General features: G+C 40.9%; 1 protein-coding gene and 1 long non-coding RNA gene across 2 annotated transcripts; both read left to right on the forward strand.

Moving 5' to 3' along the window:
• The first annotated feature begins 385 nt into the window (after nucleotides 1-385).
• LOC147338183 (uncharacterized) lies at nucleotides 386-1403 on the forward strand. The gene has a single exon (XM_086264171.1). The coding sequence runs from the start codon at nucleotides 548-550 to the stop codon at nucleotides 1391-1393; it is 846 nt and encodes a 281-aa protein (XP_086120297.1). The 5' UTR covers nucleotides 386-547; the 3' UTR covers nucleotides 1394-1403.
• Nucleotides 1404-14684: 13281 nt separating this feature from the next.
• LOC147338184 (uncharacterized) lies at nucleotides 14685-19265 on the forward strand. Its single transcript, XR_015125037.1, has 3 exons — nucleotides 14685-14898; nucleotides 15758-15819; nucleotides 19107-19265. It is a non-coding gene; the product is annotated as an uncharacterized LOC147338184 (long non-coding RNA).
• Nucleotides 19266-27137: the final 7872 nt, after the last annotated feature.

Genomic DNA, 27137 nt, shown 5'->3' on the forward strand with positions numbered 1-27137 from the left:
TGAAGAAACATCAGTGGCTGTCCTAGCTTCATTCAGCTAGAGCCTGTAGCACTCGTCACATGTCACTGGAGAGTGGCATTAGTCGAACATCCCTTCGGCGGATATTAGCTACTCACAAATGGCACCCTTACAAACTCCAGCTACTGCAGCATCTCAACGAGGATGACCCAGATCGGCGCACAGAATTTGCAGAATGGGCAAAACAAAAATTGGAACAGGACCCTCAGTTCATGCAGAAGATTTTGTTCAGTGATGAGGCAAACTTTTATGTGAATGGTGAAGTTAAGAAACAAAACCACCGCTATTGGTCTGACACTAACCCACATTGGATTGATCCCTCCAAGACTGTTGGAACAACAAAAGTGATGGTTTGGTGTGTGTGGTGGGGCGTGGTCTGCGGGGCCGTGCGGACGCACCTGCACGGCATCCGCAATCACGCCCGCCGTGTTAAAACACGGGGACTCAGGGGTTGGTGGTGGTGTGGTGTGACGTGAATCAAATAAAGTTGGCTCTGAACGTCGCTCCGTGGTCCCGCCGTGCCTTATTCATGCCACATTGGTGCCGAAACCCAGGAGGCGGCATGGCGGGTACCTACCAGAGCCAGGAAAGGAAAGAGCTGGCCGAGAGGGTGGCCGAAATAGCGGCCACCCAGCGGAAGCAGGCGGCGGAGGTGCGTCGCCAACAGGAAGAGCTGCGGAAGGAGAGCGAACGCCACCTGGGGAAGATGGCAGAGCTGGCAGCGCTGCTCTGGGCCTGGGCGCCACCCCCACAAGTGTGTCCCGAGGACAGTGAAGCGGTGGAGGAGCCGTGTGGGTCACCTCGGCAGCCGGACCCACGCGGGGGTCCGAGCCTGCCGGAGGAGGAGGAGCAGCCGGGTGAAGGGCTGCTCCTGCCGGGAGCGGTGGAGGAGCCGCTCCAATCGGAGGCCGAGGACGAGGCGGGCGAGGGTCTACACCTGCCGGAGGCAGAGGAGTCGCTCCACCCAGAGGTGGGCGAGGGGCTGTGCCTGCTGGGGGTGGAGGCGCAGTGCGGGGAGCCGCTCCAAACGGGAGTGGCGGAGGCGGTGGCGGAGCAGCTGTGCGGGGAGACGGAGGTCCCTGCTCCAGGGCAGCCTGTGCAGCCGGAGTTGGAGGCAGAGGAGCGGGACAGCCCCGCTAGGCCGGGGATCGGCGGGCTGGCTAGTCCAGCCTCGCTGCCACCAGTCGATTCTGCGCGCCTGACGTCTGCCCAGCCGCCTGTGTGCAGGAGCTCACGGCCATGCCTGTGGGGCCGTGTCCGCTTGCTACGCGGCCGACCTCCGGACCAGCTTCGCCGTTGCCGCTGGATGCGCGGGCGGCCACCAGAACGGACGCTTCCCCGTCGCTTGGTCAGGGGCTGGGGCGCCGATGTTTAGGGGCCGAGTCTCGCCCCAGTTCGCGGGGGGGGGGGAGTAGGTTCGGCCAGATTACTCCCCGGCCTCAATCGGGCGATGGGGGTATGTGGTGGGGCGTGGTCTGCGGGGCCGTGCGGACGCACCTGCACGGCATCCGCAATCACGCCCGCCGTGTTAAAACACGGGGACTCAGGGGTTGGTGGTGGTGTGGTGTGACGTGAATCAAATAAAGTTGGCTCTGAACGTCGCTCCGTGGTCCCGCCGTGCCTTATTCATGCCACAGTGTGGTATATGGGGTACAACGATAGTGGGTCCATTCTTCATCAATGGAAACCTCAAGGCCACTGGATATTTGAAATTGCTACATGATGTGTTTCCCTCTTTGTGCACTGAAGCTGGCACGTTCCCTGAGTTTTTCCAGCAAGATGGTGCACCACCACATTATGGGTGCCAGGTCCGAGCATTCCTAGATGAACAGTTTCCTGGAAAGTGGATTGGTCGTCGTGGGCCAGTTGAATGGCCCCCAAGGTCTCCCGATCTGACCCCCTTAGACTTTTATCTTTGGGGGTCATCTGAAGGCAATTGTCTATGGTGTGAAGATACGAGATATGCAGCACCTGAAACTACGGATACTGGATGCCTCTGCTGGCATTTCTCCTGCGGTGTTGCTATCAGTGTGTGAAGAGTGGGAGAAGAGGGTTGCATTGACAAACCAACACAATGGGCACCACCATTTTAGAAGTGGTCAGAAACTTGTAAATAACTCATGAAAGAATAAAGTTACGTTGAAACCAAGCACACCATTTTTTTTCTTGTGACATTACAAATAAGTTTGATGTGTCACATGGCCCTCTTCCTATTGAAAAAAAACAAAAGTTGTATCCAAGATGGCCGACTTCTAAATGGCCACCATGGTCACCACCCATCTTGAGGAGTTTGCCCCCTCACATATAGTAATGTGCCACAAACAGGACTTTAATATCACCAGCCATTCCCTTTTTATTACGGTGTATCCATATGAATGGCCCACCCTGTAGAATAATACAGTAAAAGCTTTATATAATGTCAAATATTCTTTTTTTTAACCTATCAGCTCAACAGTTCAGTGTCTAATAGCATGAGACATCTGTGTTTACCAGATATGCAGAAAGGACTTAATTATTTTAGATTATACTTCATATTCCAAGAACATTAATCGTAGAAAAATGCCTATTAGAGTCATCGCTAGGGATGGGTATCGAAAACCACTGTTTCAATTCCTTGGAATTGTTTGCCATTTTTGCAAACGATTCCCTTATCGATTCCAGTCGCCCCGAATGACGTCACCACGTTGCGGAGCGTCATTTACCTGGCAGGAAACACGGCGCGTAAGCGGCTCAAACACTCAAAAGTTTGGTTATACTTTACGAGAACGGATGACAACAGGGCAACTTGCAATACTTGCAAAGTAGATATTTCATTTAAGGGAGGAAACACTACGAATATGCAAAAGCATTTGCTCACAAAACACGTGATGACCTTAAATGAATGTCATGTTTTTAATTCCGCTCCGGACTCGTGAATCTCAACCCAGCAGCAGCGGTAACGTTTGCACGTCCTCTCCCGTTAATGCAGCAGGTAAATAATCAACTAACAGTGTATATTATGTTAGCACGATCTGCCTTATTACAAAACCTGCCATTACTGTGCATTTAGGGGACCATGATGAGAGAGACAGAAAGAGTCTGGCTGGCTCAGATGCTGGCAGTTCTCGCTGCAGTCCGGTAGCGTCTCCTTTCAGGCCAGGATAGACGAATGTCACCAAGCAGTGACTAAGTTTGTGGTAAAAGGCTTGAACCCATTTGCCACAGCAGATGCCCCCAATTTTCGGTAAGTGAATGTGTTTAATTGTAGGCAGGGACATTACTGGATATTCTTGTGTAATTGCTACTGAATAATTTATGTTATACTTTGTTATTGCTACAGAAGAATATTTATTTTATTATTTTACATTTACAATTTTTTTTCCTGGGGACCCTGTGACACCCATTGAAGAGCCTTAGGCCGTGGATCTCTTAAGATCTCACTGTTGGGTTTGTAAGAAATTTAGGAGTAACATGGCCTATCTTGTTCAAAGAGAAGATATAAAACAAAGTTCTAAGCTAATCAAACTTAGTGTTCTCCTTTTTTAAAAAGAATCGATAAGAGAATCGATAAAGAATCGAATCGTTAAACAGAATCGAAAATGGAATCGGAATCATGAAAATCTTATCAATACCCATCCCTAGTCATCGCATTCATGTTTTTAAAAATGTATATTATTATATAGCATATAACAAGGTCAAAATTGAATTACACCCTTCTTTACTTCAACACCACCAGATCAGCAAAATGTAGACTCTGTATTTTGAAAAATAAATAAATAACAATTTCTATTCTAGTTCTGTTTTTGAAGCCTCAAGCTGAGTATTATCAATGTTGCCATTTTAACTTTTTTTAAACCAAATGTCACGACTATATCTGACTTTGAATTTGAAGAACATCGCATGCTAACTTGTCAGTGACAAAGTAAGTGTGCCTTTATACAAGCCCTGATTTAGGGCAGGTTATCATCATTCTAGACACTAATGGGAATCATAATTAACAAAATAAACATATCATATTCAGCAAGACTTTAAAGTAGCAATGAATTCATCAGGAAAGAGTTTACTGAGGTTAAAGTTTAATAGAGCGGAGGGCTGTTTTCTGACTGATTTCTAATACAACCTTCGTTTTGCAACAACAGGAGTTTCTCAAAATGCATTTTGAAGACACTTAACTTCTTGATGCATGTTAAATCGTACAGGTAAGTTGATTTGTTCATCTGAATGTAGCTGTTTCAAAAAACGCTAGGTCCAGATGAAAAGGATCAGCATTCTAGGATTTATTTTTGACTCTGGATCTCTAGAAATCTGATAACATATATTCCCATTTAAACATTTCTTCCCTTCCCGATAAGCTGATTTTTTAGCAGAAGTCACATTGCCAAAGTTATGTCAATCAGAGCCAGTGCCACAAGTGCACTTGCAGCTCCCATGATGCCTCTGGCTTTTCTCTGGCTCTTGTCCACAGCAGAGAGTCAATGGCTGGATGAAGGCAGAGAGGTTGAGGGCTGAGGCCACAATGGGGCTCTGACAGGCTCCTTTTCTGATGGCCTCATGTGCCTTGTCGGTTGTGATAAGTTGCTTGAATAAAGAAAAACAGAGGCACAGCTGAGCATGCTAATAGAGTAATTGTGGCAGGATTTCAGGCGGGGGCCGGAAACCCGCCAGCTTTTTCAGAACAGTCTGCAACCCCCAACTCACGCCATACCCACTTCTTCACCCCTTCACACCACCCAACCAACAGCCTTCCCTCTTGGCTTTGCCAAGGACTTGCAAAGTTATTTTAACCAATTGATTTCCCAATAGAACAACCACCACTCCCCCTTTTTGCTTAATAACCCCACACCGATATGGACTAGAAGAAAAAAACGTTTGTATTAACAAGTCCAAAAGTGAAGACAAAACATGTCTGTGAACACAGTGCAGCTTTCACACATTAAGAAATCTGTCCTCGGTCCGGAGGCATTTGATAGTTTCATTTCGGCATGGATCCCAGAGGGGCCCGAGTGCAGCTGCTTCCATTCTCCTCGTCTATTTTAGAGCAAAAAAGGAAGACAGGCCTGTCATGACAGCCATATGAAGTATGTTGCTTAAAAAACAAGCCCAGATTTAAAAGATGTCTTCAGAGCAATCACCATGAGCAGCGTGGACCTGTCAAGCTTTCCTTGATAGGAATTTTGACCATTTTATACATTTGCATATTCACAGTAACTCCCTACACTTGTGATAAGCACTGCTCTCTTTATACAACTTCCACTTGTATATTCTGTAACTATGAAAAGTATGTAAATCCTACTGACGGACATATTACATTATGTTTCAACAGGATAATGACTTTGAAGTGGTAGCCATATTTTCACATAATTCAAAACTGCTGAACAAATATGGTCTAATAGTGTTTTAAAGGGTGAAGATCTGCAGGAGACACCCCAAAGTTTCCTGGTGGTTTTGAAAAAAATGGAAGAAATTAAAACCACATTTTTCATTTTCCAGCTATCAGTATGCTGTACAATCCAGTTACTGTTACACGATGTATAATGGAGCTTCACCAAAACAGTATAAGTAAGAGAGAATGCTGCACAAATACACACACATTACTGTTTAAATCTTGGCATCTGATAAGCAGTTATAAGAATTATAACAAATTGCCTGGTGTTTAAAATGCACAATAGTTGCTTTTATCAGAGCTGCTGATAAACCTGTTAAATAGCACCAGCCCCTCCAAGCTTTTCCCATTACCAGTCTGAATCCCATTACCAGCTTCAGCTGCACAACAGGCAGTACATCAAATTTTCTTTTGCACCCTGGTCCCGCTGACCACAACTAACATCCGCTCTCTTGTTTTACTTTCTTGCTCAGCTTCATTATTGATCCATATCAACGCCACCATTTAAAGTCAGTAGACATTTTTAGAAAACGCTTGCTTCAGACAGTTTTTATCCATGGCAAACGACAGGATTACTAGGAAGATAAACATTGCTTCTGGGGCTCATTTCCCTGTACATGCTATATGTCGTGCCTCACGGTGAACATGCATTTTACATTTATGTTTATAATAGGCTCACATGTCAACACATCAGTTTGTTTACTTAAACAATGATATACGACCTATTTGAAGGAAACAGTGAGAGGTATTAAAAGGGGCCCATGTCTCATGTTTGCTCCAGGGACGTTCTTAGTTGTCAAAATATGGAGTTAGATAAATATACAACATAAATATGATTTACTATTAACTATCAAAGAATTGGAGAAAATGGGGGTAAAATCTTGTGCTCAAAGAATTATGTTGATGTTGTTATGTGCAGTTCATGCATTCCCATACTGTCTGCAATAGGACAAAGTGATGTTCTTTACATTAGTCTGACATTTCTTTAACTAACCAAACAAACCATCTAATTTGTAGATTGCGGGGGGACGGGAAGTCATGTGTGAAACCTCTGTCCCAAGTTGTTGACACAATCTGCACTCTGTGCCACCTAATTCCCGGATGTCGGATCATCCTGTCCTCCAAATCTCTCCAAATCCCATGGACAGTGGTCCCTGAGAGGCCCTGTTTACCCTGGGCCTGCCAGCCACGGCAGCCTCAGAGTCTCTCCCCGTTTTGTCCCGCATGAAACAGTCACGCACTCATCAGTTAATGCTGAACATCTGGAGGGATTAGCAATGTCAGACCAATCAGAGTTGAGCTGACAGATCCCAATGAAATGCCATTCTGCAGCTGCGCTCGGCATTCATGCGCTTTCGGATTCCCATTTCGCCTCTCTGTTTTCTCTTCTGTCCTTTCTCTTTCCATTGCAATCAATTTGTTTGCCTTTTATCGTGAGGGAAAACAAAATTATTCTTACTCAAAAAGTAAAGAAAAAGAAGCTGTTAACTTATGTAAAATAGCACTGTGAATATAAGTTGCCAATCGAGATGAAAAGCGGGTGTAGGGATTTGATAACATTACTTTGCATTTGCACGTTATCTTTCATTTTGTCTGTTTATGGTTGAAAAAGTTGAAAGGCACCCAATTTATAAGATGGGAGGACACGTGAAAAAGGGAAACAGGCAGAAATAGAGAGAAGGGTTAAGTAAAGTGGGGTCAAGGCACCACCTGCTCCAAATGTTTGCAGCTATAAATCATTTGTGCTCTGGTTGTACTGTGTATGCTGCTACAAAGACAGATGAGGATAAAGTTAAACATGTGCTCGCTACCCAAAATGCTAATTTTTTATGGATTTCACTCGAGTTAAGGGCTGATTTGCATTTGTTGCTTATACTTTTATTGATGACAGACACAGTTGTGCGGTTCAAAAATCAAAAGCATGCTGGCAGAACTACATGACTTAGATAAGTAACTAAGGTAAATAAAAATAAATAAAATTATATTATGGTATTTAAAAATTTGACATGTGCAAGATAGGTGAATTATGTTGTTAAGTTTTTGTATTTTAAGGTCTGTTAATCTCATTCCATCCCTTCTCCTTATAGAAAAACTTTGATAATAATTATATTAATCTTGATGATTTATAGTGTTTAAAAAAACACTTAAAAATACAGCTATTAAACATTTTTCTTTTAGTGGTCAGAGGTTTATTTTACTTCCCCACACACAGAAGCTGTTTGTTTGTTTGTGATATTTTTATGTGTAAAAAGAAAGAGAGGGTAAGTAGCAGCCAGGAGTAGCTAATCAAAGGCATTTATTAATTGCTTCTGCAAAAACACACAGGGGAGTTTGATGGTCTGGATAATTCGGGTGAGTTTTAGTACAGTTCCCTATTCCCTCTAGTATTGGGCATCCCAGCAAATGTGCAGTGCTTGGAGAAATTGCAGAAAATCCAAGAGCTACATCTGAGCCTCTACAGGCCTCTGTCGGCATCTTAAATGCTAAAGTTCATGATAGCACAAGTATGGTTTGTTTGTAACGGGTGTCAGGAGAAAGCCTCTTCTCTCTGAATGTTGTTCTCTGTCTTAGGTCTGCAAAGGTTCATCTGAATAAACCACAAGATTTCTGGAATAACGTGCTTTGGACAGACAAGGCCATAATGCACAGTAGTACATTTGGCGATAACCAAACACAGCATATCAGCACAAACACCTCATACCAACTGTCAAGCACAATGGTTATGGAGGGTTGGTGATTTGGCTTGTTTCGCAGCCTGGGAACCTTGCAGCTATTGACTCAACCACAAACTGTTATGCATACTAAAGTATCTGAGAGTCAAATGTGAGGCCATCTGTCTGACAGCTAAAGTTTGGCCAAAAGCAGGTTGGAACAATGGAACAATGACCCCAAACACAGCAGCGAATGCCCAAAAAATAAAAAACTCAAGGGAGCTGCTCCCTCAATCTCAATGAACTGAAACAATTTTGCAAAGAAGAGTTCCTCCACTCTTTTCATATGACTGTATTTACTGTCTCTAGTCACTTACTGTATGACATTACCTACTGCAGTGCACTAAGTCTTTTCAAATCTCATTACGTCTACAGTAGGGAAAGTCACTTTCAATAGCAGCCTATTCGAGCTCTAAAGTTAAGGCAAATGCTACCACGGATAAACAATTATATTTTTCCAGATGAGCCCATCTACCACCGCTGGTGATGAAATTGCATGAGATCAAGTTGCTGGAATGCACCAGTGGTCTTGGTTCTACTGGGACTAATCGGAGGGGTTTGCTGAGCCTCGCATGGACACACAGGGCTCGCATCTGATCCCAAACAGCTGCTTAGCAGACAGGGCCTGCAACTGAGAATGCCTAATCCGAAACCTTGCTACAGTCCAGGCAGGCACTTTTGAAAAACATTGCTGTGACCCTTAAAAGGTCTTGACCCCGCAGTAAAGGCACTTTGGCGTATTTTGTTAGGGAAAGCACCTGTCTTCTCATGGAGTGATTTTGAAGTGAGTTATTTTCAGCAAACAAACATTCCTTTGTGCTTGCAGCACACTAATGCTGAGTTTACTGATAACTGTTAAAGGAAAAATTGTCATATTTTTTTAAACTTTTACAAACATTGAACTCAGTGGTTGATATTTTTAGCAGATTTTGTTTTTCTTGTGTTGTATAATTGAAATGTAGTAGCTCCGAGTATATGGGCACTGTATAGGAAAATGAAGAAACTCTTTCCTGCCATTTTTCATTAAACTCTAGCAGTAGTACTATATTTATGGATTTGAACAAAGAATAAAATGAGGTAACGGTGTAAACGAAATCCACTTATGGGGCATGCAGGGTGGGTGGGTTGATCGACATTATACCGGTTGTTAACATGGTTCACCAATTTATTTCCTGTTACACAATGATTATCAGCATTTTCTCTTAACTACAGCCTGTTAGGAAAATTTGCTAGGGCGTTTATCAAGCAAGAAGTTCTTAAACCAAACACAGCACTTTTTTACCCCTGACCATGACTTTCGTGACTTTTTCCTTAACCTTACAAAATTGGTTTTGTGCCTACGATTAACTAAGCCTTGACAGCAATCTGCATAAATGATTTCGAAGTATATATCTGTGACACGTATCCTGCTCCTGATATGATGCAATGGATCATATCAGAGTTCTGGGACTACCAGTCGCCTGTATATGGTCATTTATCTCAGAGTATTTGTTAAACCAAACTGCAATTACACACAAGACTGTGTTCTGATTTGGGGTATTTTCAAGGTTGTGAAATGGTATTGTAAGTGATAATGTTATCGAGTGAGTGTGATTTCCTGTTGTTGTCATCTGGCAACCATTTCACATGAAGATAATTAGAGAAATTAGCCACCATGTGGAATGCTTTCTCTTGACAGAGTGAGAGAGAAGCCTTCCAGTAGTGCCCCGAGATCTTGATTCATAGTTCCTGATTTGGACTGTCAACACACACCAAAACACATACACTTTATCTCTCAGTTTTACAACTGCTATCTTTCCCTCTTTCTCTTTTTTCTCCCTTCTAGATCACACACCATGTCTGCACACACACACACAAAACGGAGCTCCCTCCGATCTGAAACAGATGTTTTACAGCAAGTCTCTCCTATGAAAGCTTCCACTGAAGAATACAGTCCGTCTCGTTACTCTCAAACTATTTAACTTTATTTCTCTTTCGTTCATATTTTCTATGTTGAATTCAAGTGTGTGATCTTGTTTTTACACTGTTTAGTACAATGTAGACACTAATACTTGTTCAACTTAAAACATCAGCTTTTGGATCTTCACTCTCCAGCTTGAAGGGGGATTAGCTCTGTCCTCTGAATTCTGTCACTCATGTCTCGGGAAACAGCATGTAGCCTAAGACTGACATCTCAGTCTAAAGTGAGAAAAGGGATGTCAAAGTTTGCGCTCACTGGGATTTGTTTCTCTTTGTGTCACTCCTTCGATTTTCTTTTCTCACCTTTGACTTTTTACAATCTCCCTTGCTGTGCATCTCCCAGCATCTCCTTGATAGCAACACCCCCACCAACAGCTACCCATGTCTACGTCAAATATGCTAAATATCAGTGTTTTGTCCTTTTCTTACCCATGACAATGGTGACATGAAGATGGGTTTGTCACTGTTATGATAAACTAAAACAGAAAACAAAGCAAACTGTACCCTTCTGTAAAAGACTCTCGATTAACCGCCCAGTTGAGTAGCTTCATAATCGTGAGTTTTGTTTCAATACCTAACTGAAAGAAAAATCAGGAGCTAATGGGAGCTTCATTGTTATCTGATCCATCTTCTTTGTGTTTCTAAGTCCCTAAATTACATTCTTGACAACACCTCTTCTGTACACGTAAGTGTCCATACTGTCAAACCAGATGTTTTGGGTTAAAACACAAGAAGATCCTGGGGTTGAATCCACTTGCCACTTGGGGCCTTTCTGTGTAGAGTATGCCTGTCCAAGTGTGGTTTGTCTCTTGGTACTCTGACTCAGGCTACGTCCACACTAGCCCGGATAAATTTGAAAATTGCGTTTTTGTGTGAAAACTCTCCGTGTTGACACTGTCGTTTTTAGTTGTTTTCACAGAGTTGAGCGTCCACATTGAAACGGCCGAAAACGCTTATGTTCCAGTGCTGCGCATGTGTGAAGATTCGACCTGCCTCATTTCTGCCTGCCGCTTATTTACTTTTCGGCTCTTTGAAACGTCGCGGCAAAATGTTGAGGAAAAGCACCGAGTTTTTTAAATGGCCTAACAATGAGGTGGAGTTGTTGCTGCGAGTAACACAAAAGTACAAAGTTGCAAAAGCGAGTGAGAGAATTTGAAGAAAAGCTATCTGGAGCATGTACTGCCTGATTAATCTTTAACAGGGCTGTCAAAATTCAGAGCAAACAAAACAACTGCTGTATAATGCCCTCCACTATCTTAGTTTAATTGGTCACATGACTGCATCACATGACTAAAATGTGTCATCGTTTTGAAAAAAGTCTCAGTTTTTGCTGTCCACACTGTGACGCGAAATCTGCATTTTCAAATCTCCTTGAGAGAAAACGCCTTTAACCTCCCCTTTCCTCTTTGAGACACAAACACCCCATCTGACCCTCCATGACCACCATTCCTCTACTCCCACTTCCTGACAGTGAAAGGCAGGTTGTTCTGACACGCTACCCTGTATATCCAGTTTCATCTCATCCCATCCCACCCAGCATACCTTTCATTTCTGCCTTTTGACAGAGCTTTATTTCAAATACTAATAGGAATCCTGTTGCAGGAATCCTGCTGATTGATGTTTGCTGGCGGGGCTTGGGAAGCATGTATAAAGAGGCTCCAAGGTGAAGCACAGTGGCACGATCCTCATATCTTTTGTCCTGACCCCTTTGCTGCAAATCTAAAAATTCTTGAAGTTCTTATTTTGAAGTCAAGGGATTCACAGGAATATGTTTTAATTTACTGTTAAGCATTTTGCCCATTGTTTGAACCATCACAAAGCCTAATGCAAGTGCTGTACACAGTCAGCTATATCATGCTTTAAAGTAAGCCTACCAGCACTCAGCTTTTGCTAAACAGCTCAGATTGTTGCCGCTGTTATCTAAGACAAGAAATGTTGTAGGGTATAATGTGTAAAAGTCTTACCTAGACAAACGTAAACAATGCTGGTCTTAGGTAACTAGACACTAAGGTGTGGGTTAATGTGAGTCAGAATATGGTTATGGTTAGAAACAGAAGAAGAGTATTTTATGAGGCTTTCAGCCACTGAATGAGACAGCAATATCACTTTTGCTCTGAAGACAAATTTCCCTGAAAATATGGGGCCCATAAAGGCAGTCAACCCTCAGTGAATGTGTGGCAAAGCATGAAAACGTGCCATAAAAGGAAACCTAAAAGAAAGGAAGAAAAAAAGCTTAGAAAAATTGGTTGATGTCTGGTTATGTGTGCCATGTGTCACTAAGATGAAGAAAGAGAGGGGGAGGTTTGCACCACATGTGCATATATATTACATATTAGAGTTTTACAGGTCTCAGTGGCAGCGGTTCACCTTCAGCTGACAGACAATTAAATAGCTGGCTGCTGTTATGGAAAATAATAGAAGTTGTTTTTTTCTTACATCAATTTACACTTTGATTCATCTTTTTTGCTATGTTTTATGAAGCATGGCCACTTAAAACAAAATTCTTTCAAGTACAATGTGTCTGCTGCCAAGACTTCCTTTCTTCATTGTGAAAAATGCAATTTTGTGGATACACTTGGTAACGGAGCCATGCTCCATAGATTTTTAATAACATTGATGCCTCAGCCATATAGAAGGGCCATTCCCATGTAATACTGCAGGTGTTCTCTTTCACCTAATCACCACAAAGTACAAATGTGAAGCCACCCATGATAAAGTGACCCTTCACAGTCGCGCCCCTTTTAAGAAACTGCTGTCCCACAGGTGCATCTGAGGACTAAAGCTAGTTTCACATCATGTAGACTTAAATAGTTCTATGAAAGCATGTAGTATGTATTGTGATAGGTCATTTTTTTATATTTAATCCACCACTAAATATGATATTTTCCTACACGTACTGACTCGCTTTCCTCATGACCAAATCCTCCATTTTGTGTTTGAAGATTTTTTGTTTATGTAGTTTCTTAAGTGACTTGAGGTCAGCAAGACACCACACAGATAGTTGGAAGTGCTTCACAAAGCGAAAAGACAGTTTAAGGCACTGTCTGTCTGATAGCTGAAGTTCTTATCTGAGATGTCCCCTAAACTTTTCAAACAAAAATAAACAGATAGGAAACTTTCACATCCTGAATTCTCACAAATCTATGCTGAATTTCTTTTTGCTAAAAACATATATATAGATGCCATTTTCTAAATATGTTTATGAAGTTTGCACTGACACCTATCTGACCCTGAAAGTCTTTACAATGGGTGTGTTTGGTGGGTCAATGGATTAGTGAGCTCTAAGCAGGGGAAGGTGCATGGAGGCGACGTGAATGTGAAGCTCAAAAATTCTGTCGAAGCAGGCCGGTGTTGAGTTTCTCATCGGCCGTGCTAGCTCGTGTAAGCCTCTCGCGTTCCAGTTCAAGGGTCAGAGTTCATGCAACAGGCTTGGGGCCTCTGAAATGTGCTTGTTGGAGAGAAGTGAACACAAGGTGCATGAAAAGGTCACAGAGAATATAGATGGCAATAATTTATCTTTTCAGATGTATTTATTTTTTTCTTGGTAGTTGATTTGGATCATTACTTGACAGAAAATGAATCACAAGGGTTTGATGGGTTATCACCAAAACAGGAAATGTTTCGCACACACATGCACACACATATGCATAATGAGTCTCAATTCTTCAATCTAAAAGTGAGGATTAAATCATGCTTCATCATTAAAAGTAGATGTAACTTCTAAATGTTCCCAATTTGTTCTTTCTTGGAAATTTTCAAGAAAGAATGAATACCAAACTATACAAGATAAAAACCATGGCTGTCCTGATACCAGCCATTTGGATGACTTAAGGGCAACGTCATATGGGTATGTAACCTCTTGTGAAGAGGTTAACAAGGCATTATGGTCATTACTGCTGAAGAAGGAGCAGTAGTCCCCCTTCTTGAAATCTACCTTTAAATTATAGAGCTGGTGCATATCATTTTTCAGGGCTACGCTAAGTACTACCTTTAGGCAAGCTAATCTTTTGTGCTGGGAGATTGAATGTGGGCTTAAGATTTCAGTTATGTTCACTCTGAGATAAGGAGACACATTTTCCTTTAATGTGATGAATTTGCGAATCAAAAGTGTTCACTGCAGACAATGGTAGTGACTGCAGAAAAACAAAAAAGAAATAAGTTATAGTCCATACATATTTAGGAAGTTATACCTTAAAAAACATTAATTTTTAATATTTTTGACTTTTAGTCATATTAAGGCACATGCAGTGGTTGACAGAGTGAGCTGGTACATAGCTAAAGTGTATTTGAGGTGACAATGTCAATGAAGAATAGGAATAAACAGAAAGACTGCCAAAGCTGTCTTCAGCAGTTACTGCTTATAATGACTATGAAAACCACATGAAATTAAAGGACAAGAGGAAAAAGATGCCACTGCTTCAATTGAGACTTAAAGAAAGATAATTATAATATATTATAATTTTATATTCCTTAAACTTTGTTACCGTTTACGAGTCTTTTGCCTTCCATAAGCTGGAAGAGGGTTAAGAAAAGTACTTCTTGGCATACACTTTGTACATGTGCTGTAAATAAAAACTGCTTGGTATTTTAACTGTCAGGAGTCGTGGTGTGGAGCGAAGGAAAAGAGGACTCAGACGCAGGACTCATTGATGGGTGACAAACTGAAGGCCGTGTTTATTATAGAGAGTGGATGAACAGAACATGAAATGGAGGGCTGGCTGGCTGAATGACTGACTAGCACAGGAATGACGTCAAGACAACATCAATGACACGACACCGAACTGAGGTAAACTGAGGTAAACTGAGGACTTAAATACGCAGACTGATGAGGAGGATAATGAGAGACCGGTGAGTACACAGCTGAACATAATCTGGCTAACGACACAAGAGACGAACTGACACAGAAAAACAGGAAGTGAGAACAACATTGAAGTGGCATAATAAACTAAATGTGACAAAACTGAAAACACTGGGTCATCGACCCAGGAACCCTGACAGTAACGTGGCATTTTCAAGGTTTGAAAAGTGCTTAAGTTGTGGATAAAGTGCTTGAAACTGCTCTTCAGCACATAAAAAGAAGACAACTCTGGTTCTAAATCTGCGTGTGATAGTTTGATCGGCCAATCGTTTTGACGCGCAGATGGAAAAATTAGGCTGTTGTCACGAATGAAATGCCATTTGTAGAGCGCTCGTCTGGTCTTACTAACCACTCAAAGTGATTTACACAACAATGCACATGTGTGGCCTATTCCTACGCAGCAAATACACATATGGGCAAATAGTGCACTGATTAACCAAACATACAATTCTTTGGACTGTGGGAGGAAACTGGAGGCCCCAGAGGAAACCCTTGCAGACGCAGCGAAAATATGTTAATTCTTGCTGCAATGTGACAGTGCTAAGCACTCTTAAAAGTGAACTTAAAAGTGACAAGAACAAATCACGTTTACAAAAGACTAAATCCCAAATTGGCTAGATCATTTTTCAGTTGTTTTTTAGCACAGTGACATCTGATGTGATAACATTTCACGTGATGAAAAAGCAGGAATGTCAGTTTGAAGTATATAGATACAGTATATGAAATCACCACTGCAGTACAGTTGTGAAAAATCATGAAAATGGCTTAAATATGCTTGAATTTTGCACTCTATGTTAATCAACTGTTTAAATGCAACTTTTCCTACAAATCTTTCATTTACATTTACAGAGTCACTGTCTTCTCACCCCTCCCGATATTTTAACAGCAGCTGAGATGGGGTCTTCTCCTGTGTAAGTACAAATTTGCATTTTAACAAGTCCTTTAATCTTTTATGTTCTCTTTTATGTTCTCTCTTCTTTTTCATCTTTTAAAAGTCTTTCAAAGAATCTGGAATTCATTATTTTCATTTGCGTTAAATGAGTTTGATCTTTCCACTTATCTAAGAATAATGCCACTTGGCGTCATCATTTACAGTATTTGCTGCAATCATCCCTACATGCTGTAAATGAAAACAGTATGTCAGAGGATATAAAGAGTTTTCTAAACCAGAAACTTGAAGATGGTTTGAAGTCAGAATATTTCTATGTAAAATGATCAAAATGCTGCATAAAAGTATTAAGACTTTGCAGAACTGGGAGTCTGGTTTGTATTTAGCAAAGATTGTCCTAGAGCTTTCCCCTCATTTGCTTAGAGTGTATGGGGCTCTTCCTCCTTCCGCAGTCTCGATCCATCCACTTTCATTCACAACACCCCCGGCTCCTATCAACAAACCCCCTGAGCAAAGGGGAATGGGTCATATAAAGGAAACTGGGAGTCTTTTTATATCCGTTTACTGTTAGTGTTAGCAGTCATTTATGACTCCACTGGCTCCAGTGACGCGGGATACAGGGCAAAGGGAGAGCAAGCCGTCTCCTCCAAAGCTATTCAGCGTCTCGTAACCCTGAAGCCTTTTCCTTTTTACTGCCATTAAACGATGTCTGGGAGTAAACCCCCCGTGTGGGCCTTGGCAGTAATGAGGCTCCTTCTCCACAACTTCAAATGATCCAGGGTGTCAGAGTGAGCTTTTTTGGAAAAACTTCTAACGTACTTCCTGGCTGGTTCATTTAGCTGATGGCGAAGCTTTGTGTTGACTGTGCTGGTAATTATGTCACTGGAGAATTTGTGAAGTTGCTTAATTCTGAATGCAGATGCTTAAAAAAAAGACTGTGTTTTCCCGAGTATAGAAAAAATTCCATCTCAATATTATGATAACACACAGAACTGACAATATCCATATTTTACTGATGATACTGTATTTTTAAGCTTTTATCCAGGGTAGTATTATTATCTACTAGAGCAGCTAAAAACAGGAATGATACCTTGCAAATAAAAAGGATAAATAATGATCTCTCTGATTTTTAATTAAATGATCCAGTAATATCTGGGTGATTTGTGGTTATATGTCCCCACTTTGTTGCTGGTCATATGTTCTCACTTTAATTCATCCTTTATTGTGTGTATGTCTGGTTTGGTCTAATAAAGTAACCAAAAATACCAGATCACAGTCTAAGAACAACTATGATGTTAAAATGTGCCTATGAAGTAGGTGGACATAATAACAGTCAGTGTTTACAGCTCAGCTTCTTTTAAACTGTGAGACATTCATGAAGTTTGACATGTTCAAAGATGCATTGCAGTGATTCACCAGTGATCCAATCTACATGTACCTCAGTTAACTATGTTCTTGACGTTCACCTGACAGATCCTGGATAAAACTCTTGCTTGAGATCATTTATTTCTTGGCATACAGTCATTAATATGTAGTTAATGAATGTGCAGAGGGAATGTTTATGCAGATCGTAGGTAGGATGGCACTCTGAGACAAAGTTAGAGTAGACCTGCTTGTTTTCTGGGGCATTTGTATGACTTATTCAGTCCTTGACTGATTATTTGTGCTGTAGCCCCATTACCTATCGTCTTTGAAAGACTGAAAATTCAGCTTAACTTTGTTCATTGAGTCTTACTTGGTTTCCAAGTTGTATTCATACAGAAGGTTAATTTTAGTTTTTGGTTATTAGAAGCAGGTAACTTAATTTTTTACGTGGGAATCATAGAAATATTCTAATCTGTGTTCCCTGTTGTCGTGTGTTTAACCAGGACATCTGGCCAATAGTGAAAGCTGCCCTCCCTGCTTAAAAGTAATTTTTATTTCTTTATTTTTAAAAAAACTATTAAGACATATTCAAATTTTGTTTAACATACAACTGTATTCTGACCACATGTGTAAACACAAGCATCAAAATAACTTCCTAAGGTAAAATCAAAATGGGGATTAAAGGTGATTTAAGCGACCTGGAACGTGGCATGGTTGTTGATGCCAGGCAAGCTGATCTGAGTACTGCAGAAACTGCTGATCTACTCAGAAAACCCAAGTTCTCTGGGCGAAAATAGACTGTTGTTGACAGAGTTCAGAGGAGAATGGCCAGACTGCTTCAAGCTGATAGGAGGGCAACACTAACTCATACGACCACTTGTTACAACCAAGCTAAACAGAAAGGTATCTCTCCAGATACACAGATACAAATCTGTGATACTATCATGTCAATATGGACCAAAATCTCTGATGAATGTTTCCAGCACTGTGTTGGACATATGCCATTAAGGCAGCTTTGAAGACCAAAGGGCATATAACATAATATTAGCAACATATACCTAAAAAAGTGGATGGCGAGTGTAATCGCCACAAAAATCCCCTGACTGGTAATCTGCTCCAGCACTGACTTTTAAATCTATACGTCTTTGTGAGGTTTTCATTCTTCACCACCACCCTCTCATCCTTTTTCCACTGTCAGTGTGGGCTTAGATGGATGTGCAACTCCTTATACTGCCCTCTCCACATCACCACAACCATTTCTCTTAGCTAAATAATGTTTAGACCCTGACACTTCTCCTCTTTTATGTCTAGGAAGCTTTACACCATTACCTCTTAAGTCAAAGGGAAAGGCCGGGGAAAAGGGAGACATCCATTAAACAGATGAGCAACAGAGGATCAAATGTATTTTTACAAGAACACATCTTACCCCTCTTCTAAGAATCAATAAATACAGCCGAGGCACACAAGAAGCAAAAGTGGAAACCAAAATCAAAACTACAACATTCACTTTGAGGAAGAAACACTCATTAAAGGCTGTGTACTTTAGAGGACCTATAAATTCAAAATCTTGTCTCAGAAAGTGACGTTAAATTAAAGAATTAGACAGCTTGAGTGCACTCTAAATGCTTAATCCCTAAAGCTAAATTTCCATCTCTTGATTTTTTTTTTTATCTTGATCACTCTAACTCAAACTTTTCCATCATGCATCTTTTTAATGGTCTCTAATTCAGCTTTTGTGGTCATTGCTTCCCTGCACTCTGGCAGGCATGAGTGTAAAATGCACTACTTTATGTAAACACACCTGTAAACACACCTCTGAGTAAAAATAATTCTGACCATGACCAAATATATCAAAATATAATGAACAGTTTTTGCAATAGCAGAAATTCTGTTGCAGATGTTACATTTTAACCTTTGCTTCTTTCTTTTTTAAATTCCTGGCAGGACTCGCCGTTTTCAACATGAGTGCAGAGCACAGACAATCTGAGCAAGCTGTACTGAGTTCCTGTGTGCTGACTTGCCCAGCTGCTGCGCACAACTACCTTAAAACTGTACTATCACAGGAGTAATGTTTAACCACTGTGTGGCAATTTTGCACTAACAACGAGGTCAGATACAAAGTTGTTCATTAAAAGAACCAAATTGATTATTTCCTTCCTGTTGTTTACTTGTCACACAGGGCTTTCGGGTTTACTTCCGAACCTGAGCTAGCACAATGACCTTATCTTGCAAGGGAGCTGATTGTGTAACCATTGCCCTCCAGTTATCGCTGTACCATGGCCAAAGTTAATAGCCGCTTCCCTTTTTTCCCCCTGGAATCGACACTAGCTGCAGGCCATTTGTCAGGCAGTATTTAAACCAGCAGTCTGTTTATGAAATTAGATACTGATTCAAATGAATAGGTATACCTCTGAGAAAGCAATGGCAGAAGTAACTCTGAATTGCTTGTTTGGACATGATTGCACACTGAGCATGCTAGATGTTAGTGTTAATTCCATAAAAAGGAAACTCGTGGAAATTCTGCAGTAAACACAGTTTAAATGATCCACAAACTGTGAACTGCAGCAGTATACAGTATATTTCCTATGTGTGATGCCCATGTATAAGTGGAGAGAGCTGTATTGTGTAGTTCACCATCCATATTCTTTGTAGTGCAAACAACCACACCTTTTTGTGCAGGTCATTTAGTGTTAATCATACCTGGAGCATACTCACAAATAACTTCTTTCTGCTCCAGTGATTTGTGTGCGGTTTTCCGTGTGTGTGTGTGTGTGTGTGTGGGTGGGGGTCCTCTCATGGTCCTCTCCTACGTTTGTACAACAGACTAAATTCTTGTTTGTCGTCTATAACACATCTTCAGAGTGCCTTCAGGAGAGGTGAAATCATCCCTAGGAGGTATTTTGTAATATTTCATAAGTCCAGGGATAATAAATATCTGTCACATTGTTAGGTTTCACAGACGCCTGTGTGAGTGTGTGTGCACCTGAAATTTAATCCTGCAAAAAACAGGGTCCAAATATGTAAGAACAAGGCTAGAAAAGGAGAGCTATGAAAAGGTAAGTGCTAACATAGTGAAATATTCACAATGAATCCAAACCAAATTTTAGATGTAGTAAAATGTGACAAACATAGACCTGATGCAAACAGAAACAAATGAGTCCAGGGCAGCATTAATTTATACAATAAATGAAAAGAAATTTGCAAACTACACAACTCAATGTCCTTGTGCACATCTGGACTGTGAGTGCATTACATAACCTTAAAGGGAAGCTTGGCCAAGTTGTTTTTTTCCCATGTTTTGTGGACAGAGGCCAAAAACTTTGCAATTAAATCATGTATAAACTGACCCTGCATTATTACAAATGTATTTACACTTAAACACATGATAGGTTTTGTTACATCTAAACATGCATTTAAAAACGGTTTGCTTAATAAGGTTTTTGAAATCCCTGATCACTTTTTTCTCAGCTTGGTTGCTGAATTATAGAACTGATCCCTTGTTATGATGTCTTTGCAGTTTGCCAGATTACTCCAAACTGACTAAGCAAGCTATGACTTAGTGAAGTTGGAACACCAACCATATTCATATGTATTTTATTTGGCAATGTCTTCCTTATATCTAAGAATTAAATCAAGTGCAAGTGTTTGTACTACTCACATATCCAGAGTGTGCTGTTGTGGTTAGTTCATGACTCATCGGAATTTATTTGACCATGGGATGATAAAAAGAAACACGTTAAAGGTTTTGTAAAATAAAAAATGTTTTAAAAAAGGAGAAAAAAACACTTCACACAAACTTTCAAACAGTCATTTCCAAGAGTTTTGGTGAGCAACAACAGTGTCAAGCAGTGCTGAGTCAACCTCCTTGGCAACATACACGAGACCCAAAAATGAGCATGTGTAAAAGGATTCGGGTGTTTACATGACTGTTCTTTCACTCATGAGAAATCCGGACCGTAAGTTCCATGACATGCAAATGTTTTATATATGACTCAGAGAATATGCTGAGCTGGTTCATTTGACCATCACAGCTGTATTCTTAACAAAGTGTTCTGTGTGCCATTTCCCATGATTTTCTGTTTTTGTTTAATGTTTTGGGTTTTTTTTAATCAGAATATTTTGTTAATCCCAGAAGGGGGATTCTTTTCCTGCTGTTGTTTGTGTTGCAGATGCTCTCTTAAAATGTGAATATGAAGGAAAGAAACTCTAAATAAGAAATGTCAAGCAAAGCTGACATTCCAAGTAAATAATATTATTTGAAGTATAGACATGATATTACAAGTGAAAATATTCCACGTGTCATAACGAAAAGTCATAAAATCTGATGGCCATAGGAATGATCTCCTGTGGAGTTCTGTGGTGTGAGTGGTTTTGTAATATTCGTGATGATTTCCAGGATACTATGTGTTATATGTTACATGTATTTCAGAGGCACTTTAACCCTTTAGATTACTCTTCTTACAAATCATTTGAAAAGTTGTAGGCTGTGCTGTCACTTTTAAAGAGCTGTAAATGTCATAGACATGATGCATATGCCATCTGCAGTATATAGAAGATCAGTGATCATGGCCACGTTATTGATAGGAGATTTGTTTATGTGCCAAATGCTGACTAATCCCGAGTGTAATGCATTCACTACAAATGAGCACCTCATTAATATTTGTCACATGTGTCTCAAAGAAACTGTGTCAGCACATCTTGAGTGCAAATGCATGGCAGCTTGTAAATCTCATGCCTTTAGAGACTAATAATAACAAATTTATCTCTGGCGATTGCTTTTCATGGCCCTGTGTGATGTAAACCACACCAAAAGCTGTCATTAATGGCATTTTTTTTTCATGGCAGAGCCAAAGTGGGGAACTTGAAAGCGCCTCATTATTCAATATTTACACATGGCTCTTTGTATTGCACTCCACAGAAGCTTTCCATTTAAGCTTGAAATTCATCTGAAAGTTAGCCCGTGCCTCTCATCTTGTGGGAACCGCCGTAATAATGAATCTTGCGCTATTGGTAACCGCTTTTTGTAGTGACTGGTAGTTTCTTTTGAAATTCTGGGCAGGATGAAGCCCTCTTAGTGATTAACACATTTCAAAGTCTGCATACCAAATCTACAAATAGATTTCTGGTTTCAAAAGAAATTATGGAGAATTCAAACAATTCATTGCAGAATAGGACCTCCAGGGGCATGAACGATGTGGAATAAGTCATCGCATTAACCTAAAATGTGACTGACACCAGCATCAGGGCTCGAGGGAAGGCAATGTCCACACTTTGATCTCAAAAATGACTGCATTCATTTCTGCTTCTTAAACGGATGATGCCTATTTAGCTTAATTAAATAGAGACTGATGTCAAATACTGCATGGCACTGGTGCCCTGATGCAATAGTCTCTTTCAAATGATAGTTTTGGTGCCTATTCAAACTCAAAGCTCCCAAACATGACATAAACTGTGGTGTCCTGGTTGACAGCCTTGCAAGTTATGCCATGGCTGTGCTAATATTACCTCATTGCTTCAATGAATCAATGCACCAGAACCAAATGACACATTTTCAGTATCTCTGGAATAATAACAGCTTTGATATTTAACATTATAAAAAAAACATTATAACAACCCGATTAATTCCAAATTAATTGAACACAATAATCATGTTAAATAGCAAAGACTATCTGCTAAACATGTTCAGTTCTTCATTATGCACATTTGGATTTTCTGCCCTTTGTGCATTTGAACACACATAGAAAAGTCAAAGGTCATACCCTAAGTAACATGTACAAAACATTAAATCAATTTACAAAATACTGTAACACTCACAAAACTTAGTACGTGTGTTCCTGTCTATAAACCTATTTTTCTGCCTGACCTGTCCCAAATGATAAAAAATAATGAGTCCTTCCAATCCTGTAAATGTGCTCAAAATATTTTGCATGCTGAGAGCACATCCTGTGAAAAAGAATATTATGTCTGGTGCTAAATTTTCATTAGCACAATAGTAACGGGCAGCACAGCACCAATATAATAACACAGTAAGGGGGGGATATAAACCTGTCACACCACCTAAAATGGATGGGCCCAGGCCAGAGGGGGCTAAACTGAACCTAAATCAATTTGAGTGAGGACACTAGAGGAGTGGAGGAAAGCTTGCAGGGGGTTGTACAAGTGTATACCCTCGGACTTGGGTAAGGAGTGTTGATGTCTGTTGAAGTTCCCGATGTGAGGGTGTCAGTGAGGCCCGAGAAAGGCTCCAGGCTCAATCTCTCTCCCTCCCGCCCCTTTACAGATCCTCTTCTGGCTCCAGTCGGACTCTGGCTCTGATTAATAGCCACCGGAGGTGTCCAGAGATGGCTGATAAGGGACCCCTATCCTCCCTCCCTCCTCTGGAACAGAAGGGCTCGTAACAAGCTAGCTCCCTCTCTTTCCTTTCCTTGGGCACTCAGGGAAGCCAATTAACCAAGTCTTAAAACTCAGGAGCGGTGACAACCAGTCTGGGCCTCTGGCAGAGGGCCACAGTGTGACAGTGGTGTTCACTCAGGGGACACTGCATCCAAAGCATTGGGTCAAAGGGTAGTATGTCTCTCTCAGGGACACAGCACTGCATTTCTAAGCTAATTAGTTAATCAATTTGTTTACACGATAAGCAATCCTCATTAATGCAGCCAAAGCATAATCATTTCCCAAACAATTTAACAACCGCAACTAACCCCTCCAACCCCCCACCCCCACCTTGCAGAGATTCTGTTCCCAGGCCCATCGAGAGAACAGAAACAAGAAAAAAGGGAATTGCTAAAAGGGGGGTGGTGGGGTGGTGGTGGGGGGGGGGGGGGGGGGGGGGGTCCTCTGTTCCAGACAAGAACACAAGCTTATCCCAGCAGCCCGTTTCTCTATTTTTTAACTTGATGGCCAACCTTACAGGTGATCAAAGGACTGGACCCTAGGAAGGGGCTTAGGGCACAGCAGTGCAGTGAAAGGGATTGCTTCCCAGTGATTTGTAAGTAGGAAAAGACTTTTGACATGAAAGACAGCTTAAACAGCAGAGGAATAATAATAAACCAGCTGTAAAATGCTTCTTGTTGCAGCTGAATTGATGCAGAGGGTGGCTCCCACAACTATTTTTCTTTTGCTTTTTTTTGTGGGTGTCTGGCATTTCCTACCGAGCTATTTCTACAGTCACATGCACACAACAAAAGGCTACATCTGAAGGGGTGGGGTGCCTGGGGTCTTAGGGGTAAAAAGATGCTTTGTGCTGGGGATATTGTGAAATCAGACGAGTCACATTTCTTTTCGCTCAGGCTATGTTTGAATTTTGGCTGTAGTCTTTGCCCTTACTTTAGTGCACTTTGTTGAAAGATTAGTCCGAAAATTTACTTTTAATGTATCAGTTGATTGTAAGTGAAAGAGAGACTCTTTAAATGTAACAGATGTTACCCACATGTGCACACTCTTTTATCACGCTTGAAAATATCAAGGGTTGTTGCTATTTAGCTCCGTCCCCTGTGTCATCATTACTTCATGTCTTCATAAATGGAATAGTCTAAACACTACCGAAAATCCAACACTTTCTTTGCTTGTGGGCTCAGCTTTACGATTTAAAATGAGTCGATTATACAGTCGTGAAAAAGAAAATTTTCACAGGATTCAGTAGAATATGAAAACCTAAGTACACACTTCGTGCTTCCGTAGGAATTTGGTGCCGCTAATTAAATGGATTGATAAATTGATCATCCACAAGTGGAATCACCTCTATCAAAGCAGATGCTTTAGTAGTTGGCTGGTTTGGAGCATTCAGCTATATGTTAACACAATGTTAGCACAATGCCACAGTCTTTGCAGAAGTGGAGGTCCCAGAAATGTACCCCAAGGTCGGACTGTGCAACACTCTGAGAAAAAAACCCACAAAACATCATCTCAGACTTTACAGGCCTCAGTTTGCATTTTAAATGATAAAGTTCATGACAGAAAAAGACTGAACGAGTATGGCTTGTTTGGAAAGGTTCTCTCTAATAAGAACCTGGCAGCACAGCTTAGGCTTGCAAAGTTTAATCTGAAAAAAAAATCACAAGACTTCAGGAATAATGTCCTTTGAATGAACAAGACCAAAGTGGAGATGTTTGGCCATGATGCACAACGATATATGGTCATAGAAAATATCTCATACCAACTGGTTGTACAGTAGTGGAGGGCTGTCTGATATCTACAGCTTGGCCCAAACTGGATCATCTAACAGGACAGTGAGAGTGAGCACAGCAACACTCCCACAACAGGATGGTTGAAAAATCAAGGTGATGTAGAGACTCCAAAATCCAGACCTGACCTTGATGCAATTCTGTGGTGGGATCTTAAGACGCCTGTACAAAAACACAATCTACACAGATGTCTTAATGAAAAATAGAGTCTGTTTGTTTTCTTAGAAAGAGCAGGATTAAGCCTATAGGTTGCTACTAACTTTGAGAACTTTGTGAGTCACTTTTGTTTGTTTCTGAAGATTAGTCAGAAAGATAAAAAATTTATCTCTACCTTTATGCCACATGAATGCTTTAGGAAGTCAAAACATCATACACTGTTTGCATTGTTGGCTTTAAAAAAGAACGGCTGAAATCAAATAGCTCTGATATCTGGTGGAACAGAGCTGGAAGGACTTTACCTCCTCTGTGACAGGCCCTGAAAAGTTCCTGTTAGTCCTGGAAAGCCTCACAGCAGACTGCAGTGGCACATGTGACATGTTAGTGTATTTCATGACAGAGATTTAGGCTGATGCCTTAGTCACTGGCTATGTTCAAAAGCAATGCAGGACAGCAAGGAGTGAAAAAAAAGAAAGGAGCAAGGATAAACTTCCTGTGGGAGGAATGTAGCTGCTACCCATCACAGTCGGAATCTGTGGGGTCACATACCAGGAGAATGGTAAATATTTAACATTTAATTTCCTTGCTGTAAGGTAGACTGGACACAGAGCACAGCCAAAGGTCCATATTACAGAAGGCCTGAAACACGTAGGTGAAGCTCATGGGGGAAAAGTGGTATATATTGAAGAGAGGTTGTTAAAATATTTAGGCAACATTCCCAGCTTCTCTCGACTATAAGCCTACAGTGTCAATATTGATCTTATTTTTAATAATACATGTTGAGAAAAGGCTCTCTGCTATGTAAAGGGATATTGTTTTTTAATATAGCGAATGTAAATACTGAAAAACTGTGGTAATTTTTAGTGCTGAAGTTCCCATTTAACAGCCTTCCCAACATACTTTGCACTGATTTTATTGCTCAACCTTAAAATTAATCTTACTGTAAAGTGAATTTTAAAATTAACAGAGCGAAAAGAAAAACAAACTGGGCTCTTATCCAGCCTTTCCAAGGATTCCAAGATGGCTCCCATGCATATGTTCTCTCCAGCTTTACTACCCGCCTTGCCTTACTTTATGAAGAGCCTATTGTGCTCTAACCTAGTTTCCTAACAGATGATTCATAGTGTGTCAGGGCTACATCTGAAGTGTACACAGCAGAGAGAGACGGTCAAATGACAGACTTGTCCGTATCCTCGTTGAGACAAAAGGAAAGCTAAGAACCCTGGCCTGAAGGCAGAGAAGAGTGAGATCAGTTTTTTTCCCTAGTCATCTGGCAGGAATTCTTTTAATATCAGGTGCTGCAATGATATCAATATCAGCAAGGCAGGCTTCAAAGCTTGCATTTAGCTTTGTTTATACTCACTTTAACCCATTCCGCTGAGGTATGTGTATGTTTAGTCTGCGCATTTTTGGAAAGGATCTTCCTGTATGTTGTCAAAGACTTAAAGTTTTTATGGGAAGTACAATAAGCACAGTGACAGAAGTTGAACTGGGGAGATTAAAAAAAACCACCTTTTTCTAGAATTTTTGCTCTTCTTGAGTATCAGCAATTACTTACAGCTATCTACTGCCAGAAGTGCAAAGTCAGGAAAGCCCCTTACAGAGATGGACACATTGCTGGTGTTTCAGTGATTCA

This window comes from Aulonocara sp. 'chitande type north' Nkhata Bay, linkage group LG2, assembly GCF_057382095.1.
Source record: "Aulonocara sp. 'chitande type north' Nkhata Bay isolate Kocher_YH1m ecotype deep benthic linkage group LG2, A_spYH_male_GT1.1, whole genome shotgun sequence".
NCBI lineage: Eukaryota > Metazoa > Chordata > Actinopteri > Cichliformes > Cichlidae > Aulonocara > Aulonocara sp. 'chitande type north' Nkhata Bay.